General features: G+C 51.6%; 1 protein-coding gene across 1 annotated transcript in view; it reads left to right on the plus strand.

Moving 5' to 3' along the window:
• TCF7L1 (transcription factor 7 like 1) overlaps window positions 1–7365 on the plus strand; it is a 159044-nt gene extending 151679 nt beyond the window's left edge. The window contains 8 exon segments of the mRNA XM_058279001.2: window positions 1489–1591; window positions 1784–1867; window positions 2393–2536; window positions 3694–3853; window positions 3940–4047; window positions 4743–4818; window positions 5949–6289; window positions 6291–7365. Coding sequence (XP_058134984.1) covers window positions 1489–1591; window positions 1784–1867; window positions 2393–2536; window positions 3694–3853; window positions 3940–4047; window positions 4743–4818; window positions 5949–6289; window positions 6291–6383 — 1109 coding nt within the window. The 3' untranslated portion in view covers window positions 6384–7365.
• The last annotated feature ends 5479 nt before the right edge of the window (window positions 7366–12844 follow it).

The following is a 12844-nucleotide window of genomic DNA, read 5'->3' on the forward strand; positions in this document are numbered from 1 at the left end:
AGGAAATTAGACGAGACGAGGCATGAAGGGGCTCCACCACAGGCTGTCATTCATTCTTTGCTGTTGTTTTTTTTATTCAAACTTTATTTCAGTTGTAAAAAATAATAATAATAGCTAAAAGGCAGCTCAACAAGCATTACTCCAAAAAAGTTCTATCCAGGCACTTTCAGCTCACCTAATCTAAAAAATAAACAGTTGTTCCTCCCATGTTCAGAAAGATACATAGATGAGCAGAGATTGGTTAAATGAAGAAGAGGGGGGAAAAAGCTTGATCATATTCATAGCTCATAAAACTAAACCCAATATCTTTTTTTACCTTTAGTGTTAGTATAGTACCTTCTTTGCTTTTACTACAAAAACATTTGCAATATTGTTAATTATCATCCGTAAGTTGTTATATTTTTCCCATGAGTCACCATTAACAACCTGTAGAACATTCCTGTATTTATATTATTAACCACAATCCTCATTACTGCCAAAATCCTTGTTACAGATTCCCTATATTATCTCCCAGCTATCCTCCAGCTAGCATTCACCTCCCTGGACTACCCGTTTCAGCCACAGTCACACCCGCAAATCAACAGTGTTTGTTACACTCATTATCACGTGCTGCCACCGACTCCATCCGTCACCATATATTTGCAATTTACCTTATGAAACACTCTGCACACATCCCGCGTCAGCTCCGCGCTCTCCAACTGCATTGTCTCCCACCAGCCTTCACGGCACAGTCCAACTCCCTAAGTCTACTCATCGCATTTAGTTCCTATCCGTGAGAGCCTGCAATATGACAGACGCTCTTTCTTTGGCTTTCAAATCGCTGGACACTTTGAGAGTGGCCCGAGCTGAGAGACCAATTTAGAAAGTCCCGCCTGGCCGCAGGCTGCGGCCTCCAGACCTCCGCCCTCCGCTGACCGTTTCACGCAGAGTAGTCGACACTAGCAGGCTCCTAAGGACGGCTGGAAAGCAGGGAGGCTCGATGGGTTTGTTGTTTTCCCTTCGACTTCCCCACCAGCCCTGTCCAGCCCAAGGGTCCTGGGTCATCTTCCCAGGAGTCACAGGGCTGCCCCAGCCCGGAGCTTTCTGGGATCCCCTCTTTGGTAAAATAAAGGATACTGCGATCCGGATAATAGGGAGGGCAGATGTGGGCAGAAACCCCAGGTGTCTTTCTCCACGCACGAGGCGGGATTTTCCGGAGGGCTGGCTGGCCGTCAGCTCTGGGGGTGTCACGAGACCCTGTAGTCCAGCTCTCCCGTCCCTCCCTGCCATGAGGCTCGCTCCTGGCTGGCAGGGATGTCAGAGACGGGCTCTGTGGGAGAAGGGACGTTTGTCCTGCCTCCCCTGCACGCGTCCTTGAGGGGAGGTGGGAGAAGGCTAGGACCACAAAAGAAAGGGGCCTTCCAAACGCCAGACCATCGGGGGGCGGGGCTCGGGGTGGTTTCCAGGGGGTGCGGTGGGGTCCTCTGACACGTCTCTCTTTGGAAGCAGGCATCCCCCGGCCCCCGCACCCGTCTGAACTGTCCCCATATTATCCTCTGTCTCCCGGAGCCGTCGGACAAATCCCGCATCCCCTTGGCTGGCTCGTCCCACAGTAAGGAAGCTTCCGGCCTTCCCAGCCCTTCTGCGGGGCCCCGCGTCCTGGACCCCCGCGTGCTGGCCCCTGCGCGGCTGCCTCCACCCTCCCTCCCTGCTCCCCTCCTTCCCGGCCCCTCCCCTGCCCCCAGCTTCCCTGCTTCATGACCGACCGCTTGGCCGACCCGCTGCCCACCCCCGGCCCCTGCAGGCAAGGACAGCCCATGTACCCGCTCCCTCCCAGCGGCTTCCGGCATCCTTACCCCGCCTTCGCCATGAACGCCTCCATGTCCAGGTGAGTCCTGGGAGAGGGCCTGCGGGCAGGGGACGTCCACCTGCGGGTCACCACGTCACCGCTCAGCCTCCCCGGCCGCCCTCCTCCCCTGGCTGGAGTGGGGGCTGTGGGACCCCTCCTCTCCCATCCCTCGAAGCTCCCAACGTGCAACCCTGCTGCCGTGCGCCCTCTGCCCTGCCCGCACAGCTGGGCTCTGGGTCTCAGCACGTCCCCCTGAAGTCAGAGACCCGGGAGCACGTGGGTGTGTTCCTGAAATGTCAGTGGGGGGAGGCAGTCCCTGGGGGCCTCAGGCTCTGCGTGAAATGGACAGAGGAGCTGCCGCTGAGTCCTTCATTTCCCGTTGTGTGCCCCAACCCCTGCCCCTCTGCTCCACCTCTTGCATTGCATGGTTTTGGAGGAGGAGGAGGGTTGGGGTCTTTCGGGCCTGGAAGGCAGCCCTTCCCGTCGTCAAGACCGCGCGAGGCCAGGCTCGAGCTGCCCCTGCCCAGGTCTTACCCGCTGCCGTTTGCTCCCCCTGGTCCGCAGCCTGGTGTCCAGCCGGTTCTCCCCGCACATGGTGGCGCCCACCCACCCGGGCCTGCCCACCTCAGGGATCCCCCACCCCGCCATCGTCTCCCCCATCGTCAAGCAGGAGCTGGCGCCCCCCAGCCTGAGCCCCGCCGTGAGCGCGTGAGTGGCAGGCGGCGTGAGCGAGGGGCGGCCTGGGCGCGGAGCCGGGGGCAGCTTTGAGTGGGGGGCCAGTCCCGGAGCCCCAGGTGCCGTGGCTCGCTCTCGGTGCCGTGTGCTGGCCCTCGCAGTGACCCCTGCTGGGAACGGCCCCCTTGGCTCTCGTGGCCCCATCCTTTCAGAAAGCCGGTGTGCCTTTTCTCATGCTACAGAAGCGTTTTATTGTTATTTATTTTTATTTTTTAAGGATTTATTTATTTCTCTCCCCTTCCCCCCCCACCCCGGTTGTCTGTTCTCTGTGTCTTTTTGCTGCGTCTTCTTGGTCCGCTTCTGTTGTTGTCAGCTGCACAGGAATCTGTGTTTCTTTTTGTTGCGTCATCTTGTTGTGTCAGCTCTCCGTGTGTGCAGCGCCATTCCTGGGCAGGCTGCACTTCCTTTCACGCTGGGCGGCTCTCCTTATGGGGCGCACTCCTTGTGCGTGGGGCTCCCCTACACGGGGACACCCCTGCGTGGCAGGGCACTCCTTGCGCGCATCAGCACTGCGCATGGGCCAGCTCCACATGGGTCAAGGAGGCCTGGGATTTGAACCGTGGACCTCCCATGTGGTAGGCGGACGCCCTAACCACTGGGCCACGTCCGCTTCCCCAGAGGGGTTTTAGAATCAGGTTTTGGATGGTCAGGGAGAGTCTGAAAGGTCTGAGCTTCTGTCACCCCCGTCCCGGGCATGAAAAGCTGTAGCCCGGAGAGGACACAGAGAGCCATGGGGCTGGCCCGCAGCAGAGCCGAGACTGCACCAGGGCCCGCGCTCCGTCCTCTCTGCCGCAGAGACCACGGGACACCCCCAGCCAGCGCCTGGCCGCTGAGGAGCGCCCCCTCGGCTCCTGCCTGGGCGCCCTCGCCCACCTCCTCCGTCCCTGTCAGGGCAGCTCAAGGAGCCACCTTCCCCCCCCCCCCCCCCCCATGTGGCGGGAAGGTTCTGGGTGGATTTCTGGGGGCGGCTTGGAGGAGTTTGGAAGTCTGTGCTGACGTGTGGGAGGCGCCAGGGGCCTGGAGGCGGTGGGGGGCGCCTCGAGGTGGCAGCGGTTCCCTCTCCCCTCCCGGAGGCCTGGCCCGGAGGCAGGGGCCGGCGCCGCACCCACCCGGGGCCCCGTGGCTTCCAGGAAGTCGCCGGTGGCGGTGAAGAAGGAGGAGGAGAAGAAGCCGCACGTGAAGAAGCCGCTCAACGCCTTCATGCTGTACATGAAGGAGATGAGGGCCAAGGTGGTGGCCGAGTGCACGCTCAAGGAGAGCGCGGCCATCAACCAGATCCTGGGGAGGAAGGTAAGCGCCACCCTGCCCTCCCGCCCCTGGGAGGCCCGGGGCCCTGCACCCACCGCGCCTCGTCCCTCCCGCCCTCTCCCCCTCAGTGGCACAACCTGTCTCGAGAGGAGCAGGCCAAGTACTACGAGCTGGCCCGGAAGGAGCGGCAGCTTCACTCCCAGCTCTACCCCACCTGGTCGGCCCGGGACAACTACGTGAGTGCCCGCGCCGGGCAGGGGGCCACTGGGGCCCCCAGAGCAGCCTCTGCAGGAGGAGAGGGGGAGAAGGGAAGTCACTGTGTGCGGGGGACCCGGGAGGAGGGGAGAGAGCCCTGTTTCTCCAGAAGCGAGAGGGGCGTCTCAGTCCTCGGGAGGTCCCCGAGGAAATGGGTTTGGTGCCTCCTGAGGACAGACTTGACTGCGTGCTGGCCCCAGCCTCTGATTCCGTAACGACAGGGGCGGCGTGACCCCCGTGCCACCCCTGGTGGCGACAGTCTCTCAGGCCAAGGGTTCCTGACCGTTGGAGATGAACCCCTAGGCACGAGGCACGTCTTTGCAGGCGTGTTCTCATTTGCTTTTCCCCGAGTAAGAGGGCCCGTAGCTCCGATGGATTTGCTGAGGGGCCTGGAACTCCTCAAGAATAAAAACAAATAAAAAACGGAGAGCCGCGGTTCTGGGGAGAGAAGGAAAACAGGCCTGAAGAATGGCGAAGGGAGGGGGCTGCCGAGGCGGGCTGGCGCCCAGGCTGGTGGGAGAGCCAGCGTGGGGAGCGCAGCGGGGAGAGGAAGCCACCCCGCACCGGCCGCACGCTCCCCGGGCGCCCCTCCTCCCCTCCGTATCTGGAGTCCCTCTGAGGCCTTGCGCCGTGCCGTCCCGGGTTACCTCTTCCTTGCGCTTTATTTTTTGTTTAGGGTAAGAAAAAGAAGCGGAAGAGAGAAAAGCAGTTATCACAGACCCAAGCACAGCAGCAAGTCCAGGAGGCAGAGGGTGAGCCCGCCCCCACAGCCGCGCCAGGCCGCCCCAAGGCGCCCGGCTGTACGGTGCTCGCGGTTCCGGGGCCTCTGATTCGCGGCATCCTCTGGTGTAGACTCAGATAGGTGTCGCTCTGACCCCTTCTTGGAGAGGGCCTTCCTCCGAGAAGTTAGGGCAAAACGTCCCCAGTCTGCTTGGTAAATGGCAGAGGTAGGACTTGATTCCAGGGCTTTCTCCTGTCAAAGCCTGGGCCCTTCACCCGGCGGTTGAGTGACATCTCACCCCAGTGTGAGGCTCTAAAATCAAGGCGTGGTGGGAGCAGCTAGACTCTGTGGTTGAGCGCCTGCTTCCCATGTAGGAGGTCCCAGGTCAAATCCCTAGTACCTCCTAGAAAAACAAGATCAAGGCATAGGGTAAAAAGTGAATGCAGTTGAAATTATCCTGGAAATCCTCTTAAGAAAGTAACATACTAGAGAGCATCGTACCACCCACCGGCGAGTCCATCAGCACGAGGTCTCCCTCCAGCGACCTCGGTCGACCAGCGTGCTTCTGATCAGGGCCGCTCTGTGCCCAGGATAGGTATCGCGTCTTTGCGTCTCTTCACACCAGAATCACACTTAGCACAGAGGTGTTGACACCAGCGAGGGTTGAGGTTTGGAGACCACCTCAAGGAAGACCCAATCTGTGTCTCCAGTCATTTTTATCTTTCCTTTTTTTTTTTTTTGGCTCTATATAATTTATGGGGATACACCCATATGTGAATACACATCCATAAAATATATACAGGATGCAAGGTCCACTGTCTAGCTCCTGCTTCGCAGGTGCTACACTACTGTGCTACGAGCCAAAGACTGTAAAGCAAATCGAGCGCAGAGCCATCCCAAAGCGAGGAGATTTGGGAAGGGAAGGCGGTGGGGTGTCAGACCGAGCCGTCTTCCCCTGGGTCGGGCACGGGTCTCTGTCGCCCGCGGCGCCGCCCCTTCTGTCTGCAGTAAGTGCTCCTCAGTGCGGTTGCCCCATCTCGCAAACGTTAGCGGGAGCGTCGGGTGCTCGCTGCCCGCCCACGAGCAGGGGGGCGCAGGCCGCCCGGGCCGCCCCTCAGCCCCCCGCGCCCAGAGCACCGCTCACACCTGTGCTTCCCCCAGGTGCCCTGGCTTCCAAGAGCAAGAAGCCGTGTGTGCAGTACCTGCCCCCCGAGAAGCCCTGCGACAGCCCCGCCTCGTCCCACGGCAGCACGCTGGACTCCCCCGCCACCCCCTCCGCCGCCCTGGCCTCGCCCGCCGCGCCCGCCGCCACCCACTCGGAGCAGGCCCAGCCCCTGTCCCTCACCACCAAGCCGGAGAGCCGGGCCCAGCTGGCCCTGCACTCGGCCGCCTTCCTGTCGGCCAAGGCCACGGCCACCTCGTCCGGCCCGCCGGGCAGCCAGCCCCCGCTGCTGTCGCGGCCCCTCCCGCTCGGCTCCGTGCCCGCCGCCCTCCTGGCGTCCCCCCCCCTCCTTCTCGGCCACGCTCCACGCCCATCAGGCCCTCCCCGTGCTCCAGGCCCAGCCTCTGTCCTTGGTCACCAAGTCCGGCCACTGAGCTGCCCCCTGACCTCAGCAGGCTGCCCGTGGCTCCTCGAGCGGTTAGTGAATCCTAAGAAAGAAAGAAAGGAAAAAACACAGGAAACTTTATTGGTCAATATTTGACCACTCCGGACTGTTCCGTAAAGCGACTGGTCAACAGCAGCGCTTTACATTTTGTAGATGTAACCAGTAGCTTGTCCTGTTAAGGCTTTTTTTAAAAAACAAAACAAAACACAACAAAAAAAAATCTTAGAGAGAAGAGCTGAAAATCAGGGCGTCACGCTTCCCGTGGGTGCTGCGTGGACAGACCTGGGCAGAAGACCCCTTCTCTCTACCTCTGACTTTCTGCCCTCCTCCCCCTTCTCGTCGTCTCCCCTTGCCCTCACACCCCCGCCCCGACCCCGGCCCACCGCCCCTGTGGCCCCCGAACCCAGCGCCTCTGGTCTACAGGCCGCTCCTGGGCATCTCCCCCTAACCGGCCCCGTGTTTGGTCGCTTGCTGGTGGCGGCGTGCTCTTCTCTGTCTCTCTGCCCGGTGGAAGGCCGTCGCCACGCGGAAAGACGTGCCTGATTTGGCGCCACCAGCATCCCCTTCCCCCAGGGACCCGACCTGGCCTCCAGCGTTGGGCGGGACAGGAGGTCCCCGATGCGGTTCTCCCCAGCCTGTAAAGGGACTCCAAGTGCCTGCCACTTCCTCCAGGGAAGGATCCTGCGTTCCAGCCCGGAGGAAGAGGCCTGCCTGCCAGCCTGAGAGCCGGTTGAGCTCTTCCCCCAACAGCCCCCACGCAGCAGGCAGGGCCTGGCTGGCCCTTGTCGCCCGGTCCTTGCACGCCGGCACAACCCACCAAAGTTCTGAGCACCCTCTTCCCCTCGCCCCATCACCTCACACGCTTCTTCTATGTGTATTTCCTTTTTGTTTTTATGGTTTTTTTTTTTGGAACAATTTAAACTCCCAGTTGTTTATTTTCACAAAAGAAAATAAAATTGCCATCGCCAGGCCTTTTCTGAGTGTTGTTCTTGGGTTGTTATTTTTTTAAGTTTTTTTTCAGTCCTCCATGCTTCGTAGCAAGCCCTGGGCTACATTCGTGCAGACGTGCAAAAAGACAGCTGCCATCTCTTGGAGGGGTTCCTGAGATACGCCGGGCGGAGCTGGAAAACCCCAGCCGAGCTGCCAGTCTTGGCTGTACGTTGACAGGTTGTTATTGGTAATGAGATCTGAAGGGGCAGCCTTTATTTTGCCTGGTGTCTAGCTCTGCAATTAATTTTTTTTTTATGGTATATCTCACATAACATAATTCGCCCACTTGAACTGTACAGTTCAGTGGATTTTAGTATATTCACAGAGTTATACATCCATGACCAAAACCAACCCCAAAAAGTATCCCCACACTCTTGAGAAATCATTCCCAGCCTTCCCAGCCCTGGGCAACCACTAATCTGCTCTCTCTCTCTACAGATTTGCCTCTTCTGGACTGGACATTTCATATAAATGGAATCCTAACATGGGAAGCAGCTGCTCCCCAGTGAAAGCTGGTTTTTTCGTTTGTTTGAATGGTTTTGTTTTTAGGAGGTACAGGGGATCAAACCGGGGACTTTAGACGTGGGAGGCAGGCGCTCAGCTGCTTGAGCTGCATCCACTGCCACAGTAACTGAGCACAGTGTTTTCGAGGTTCCTTCGTGTAATAGCATTTGTCAGTACGCCATTCCTTTTTACTGCCAAATATATTCTGTTGGAGACAGAGACCACATTTTGTTTATCCATCAGTTAATGGACATTTGCATTGTTTCTACTTTTGTCTATTAAGAATAATGCTGTGAACATCCAGATACAGTTTTTTTGTGTGTGTGGACCTGTTTTTTCGTAGAAGTAGGAGTAGCATTCCTGGGTCATATGATAACTCCACGTTTAATTGCTTAAGGAGCTGCAAGTCTCTCTCACAAAGCTGCTGCACCATTTTATATTCCATCCAGCTGTGTATGAGGGCTCTGATTTCTCCGCATCCTTGCCAACACTTGAGATTATCTGACTTGGTGATTCTAGCCATCCGAGTGGAGAAGTGGTTTTTGATTTGCACTTCCCTGATGGTTAATGATGTTGAACATCTTTATGTACTTATGGGCCATTTGTTGTTTGAATAAAGTCTCTTCAGAGCCTTTGCCCGTTTTTAATTGGGTTATTTGTCTTTTTATTATTGAGTTGTAAGAGTTATTTATATATTCTAGATGCAAGTGCCTTGTCAGATACATGATTTACAAGTATTTTCTCCTATTCTGTGGCTTTTTCATTCTCTTGATGGTATGCTTTGAAGCACAAAAGTTTTTAATTTTGATGAAATCCAGTTTAATGTTTCTCTTTCGTTGCTTTGCATTTGGTGTCATAGCTAAGAAACCAAGGTCAAGAAGATTTAAATTTTTTTCTAGGAGTTAAATAGTTTTGGCGTTTAAACTTACATCAACAATTTTTACTTGGTGTGAGGTAGGGGTCCAACTTCATTCTTTTGCATGTGAATATCCAGTTGTCTAGGTACCATTTCCTAAAAAGACTGTTTTTTCTCCATTGGTATCTTTATCAAAAATGAATTTACCATAAATGTACGGATTTCTAGATTCTTGATTCTCTTCTATTAATGTATATGTCTTTCCTTATGGCAGTACCACAATGTCTTAATTACTGTAGCTTTGTGGTAAGATTTAAAATTGGGAAATGTGAGTCCTCCAACTTTTTTCTTCTTTTTCAAGACTATTTTGATTATTCAAGCTCCTTTACTATTACATATAAATTTTAGGATCAGCTTGTCAGTTTCTTCAAAGAAGCCAGTAGGGATTTTGACAGGGTTTGCACTGGTAGATCAGTTTGGGGGTAATTGTCATCTTAACAGTGCTAAGTCTTCCAATCCATGAATATGGAATGTCTATTTATTTACATTTTTAATTTATTTCAACAATATTTTGTAGTTTTAGAGGGTAAGTTTTACCCTCCTTTCACTAAATTTATCCCTAAGTATTTTAACCTTTTTGATGCTATTATAAATGGAATTGTTTTCTTAATTTCATTTTCCATTTTCTCATTTCTACAGTATAGAAGTATAACTGATTTTTGTGCATTAATCTTGTATCCTGCAACCTGGCTGAACCTGTTTATTAGTGCTAACACTCTTTTCATGGGTTCCTTAGGATTTTCTATGCTCAGTATGCTGTCTGTGAATGGAGATAGTCATACCTTTTCCTTTACAATCTGGATGCCTCTTATCTTTTTCTTGCCAGCTGCCCTGGCTAGAACCTCCAGTACAATGCTGAGTGGGAGTGTTCAGAGCGGCGAGCCCTGTCCCATCCCTGATCTTGAAAGTATTCCATGTTTCATCATTAAATATGATGTTAGCTATGTTGTTTTGCTTTTTGTAGATGCCCATTACCAGGTTATTTTCTCTTCTCTTCTTGGTTTATTACATGTTCTTATCCAGAAACGGTGAGAGGAAATTTTAAGATTTATTCAAATTGCTGTTTTAGATTCTTAGGCTGCTCAAGCAAATACCATGAAATGGATTGGATTAAACAATGGGAATTTGTTAGCTTATGGTTCTGAAAGCTAAAAGAAAGCCCCATCTTATGACACCAGTTTATTAGTGCTAACAATTATTTACTGGGTTCCTTAGGATTTTCTGTATGCAATATGCTATCTGGGAGTAGAGATAGTTGTGCTGCTTTCTAATAGGTGCCAAATAGATTCATGGTGCCTCACATTACCCAGGCCTTCAGTACCACTCATCAAGTTTTTGTTTTGTTTTGTTTTGCTTTGAGGTACCACGGCTAAGGATTGAACCCAGGACCTCGTTTGCGGGAAGGTGGCGCTCAACCACTAAGCCACATCGGCTTTCTTGAGTTGTTTTTTGTTTGTTTGTTTTGCTTGTTGTTTGATGTTTGTTTTGTTTTTAGAAGGCACCGGGACCTGCCATGTGGGAAGCAGGCTCTCACCCACTTGAGCCACATCCACTCCTACCACTCATCAATTCTTACATTTATCCTTTGTCAGCTCTCTCCCCTAATCATCTCAACAACTCTTCTAACTCTTCATCATTCTCAAGCCCCCAACTTAATCCCTACCTCCTCACTTACAGAAGACCACCTTGCCTCTTAACCTAGCAAGGAAATTAAGGCCAGCAGAGATGCTCTATTTTGACCTTCCACATAGCTATCCGAAATACCTAGCCATCCCCGACCCATTCTAACTGTCTTTCCACAGGTCTCAATGTCAACCATTTGTTCAAAGTCAACTACCATACTGCCCCTAGACCCCAGTCCCTCATCTCTTGGTATGTTGTCCCATCAGTCATCTCTCTTTTATAACCTTGATCATTCAAACTCAAAACCTTACATGATTCCTTCCTGTAAGTCAATAAATAAGCTCAGTCCTCTCCTATAGAAACCGTATTTCATATCCAAACTTCCAGAAAAAGTAGTTTCCACTTACTTTCCATTCACTGCTCATCCCACTGCAACCAGGTTTTGCTCTCACAACTCTACTGAAATTCTTTTAACTTATTTCATCTCTTTGCGGTATTTGCTACTGCTGATTTCATTTTCCTTCTAGAAACACTCAGTTCTATGACAAATGGGAGCCTTCGAAGCCTGTTAAGAAAAGAAACAGTCAAAAACAAGACAATAGAATCCCAGAAGACAAGTGACGTGACTAGTATCACCAAATGTCACAAAGAGGCCCTCAAAATAAGAATTGTACATATGACTTTGTAACTTGCTTTATTTTCAGTTAATCTATCATGCACAGATACAACTAAATAAAAGAAAGAACCACCAAAATATAAAAGTTAGCTCTGGATTACAAGATACTTTTCTTACTATCTTTATTTTCTAATCTTCCTATAATGAACATATTAATAATACCTATTTTATCATTTTGGAGCTTTCATCACAGACAAGCTACCATGTTAAATTCTATGATTTACATGAATTATCTCATTCTTAGAACAGTGTAACAGGTACTATTTTTTTTTCCTATCAAATTGGCAGATTAATAATACAAATTGGCAGATATGCAAATTGGCTCTCAGGGGTTGGGTGAGATAATAAGCAATCTTGAGCAAGTTTTCTTCATCTTTTCTGAGTGTGTCATTTAAAAATGCATCTAATTTCTTATAGAAAATAAACAGTAGTTACTAGCAGTAGAAAATTAAATATAATCCAGATGTCCAATAATAAGGGAATTGTCCCCCAAATTGTGATAAACTCATAAATTACTTTGTGAAACCATTAACAATCATCGTTTTTTTGAACAATGTTTAAATTAAGAAAATGGCTCCTACATTTCCCTGTGAACTCCATATCCCCCATTTCCAATTACCTTCCAAACACTTGTACTTGACCGTCTCAAGAAAGTTAACCAAACAAAAGCAAATTCATTTCCTGTGCCCTACCCCACTCAGACCTGATCCTCCTCAAGTGCTCCCCTATCTCCACAAAATGGCATAGCCTTGCCTTCCTCTACCTGGCCTGGCCAAATCCAGTCTCTCTAAAAGGTCTATTGACGGGGAGCGGATGTAGCTCAGTGGTTGAGTGCCTGCCTCCCATTCCATGTATGCGGTCCCACCTTCAATCCCTGGCACCACCTTTAAAAAACTACAACAAAAATGTCTATTGGTATCCTCTCCCAGATTTATCTTGAATCCAACCCCTTCTCTCCATTCTACTTGGACTACTGCAGGAGTTCCCTAACTGTTAATTCCTAAATTGGCTCTTTCCTCCACACAAAGGATTTTCCATGCTACAACCAGAGTAATCTTTAAAAACCCCAACTCTGATGATATCTTTCCCCTGCTTATACATCTTCAGTGGCTTCTCATTCCTGTTTAAGACAAAACACAAAATTCTGGGCATGGCCAACAAGGTCTGCAGAATCTGACTCTTCTTTCCTCCCCTGCTGAGTGTTCTTGACCCCATTTCCACCCCCACCACATTAATATCCTTCCGTGTTAATCAAACATTTCTTTAGGGGAGGTGGGGGGGATTTTCTCTTATAAATTGAAACTATATACAGAGGGAAGCGGATGTGGCTCAAGCGATTGGGCGCCCATATGGAAGGGTCGCATGTTGGTTCCCAGGCCTCCTGGTGAAGGCGAGTTGGCCCGTGCTGCAGAGAGCTGGCCCACACCGTGGGCTGACCCAACAAGATGACGCAACAACAAAAAAAAAAGACACAGAGGAAAGACAATGAGAGACACAAAAAACCAGGGAGCTGAGGGGGATCGAGTGATTGAATGCCTCTCTCCCATGTCGGTGGTTCCAGGATCAGTTGCTGGTGCCTCCTAAAGAGAAGATGAGAAGAGAAGGCAAGCAGACACAGAAAAATGCACAGCGAATGGACACAGAGAGCAGGCAGCAAGCACAGATGGCAAGGGGGGGGGGCGGGAATAAATAAAATAAATCTTTAAAAAGTATATACAGAAACATACAACTTTGTGTATTT

The sequence above is a fragment of the Dasypus novemcinctus genome, chromosome 17 (assembly GCF_030445035.2).
Source record: "Dasypus novemcinctus isolate mDasNov1 chromosome 17, mDasNov1.1.hap2, whole genome shotgun sequence".
NCBI classification, from domain to species: Eukaryota; Metazoa; Chordata; class Mammalia; order Cingulata; family Dasypodidae; genus Dasypus; species Dasypus novemcinctus.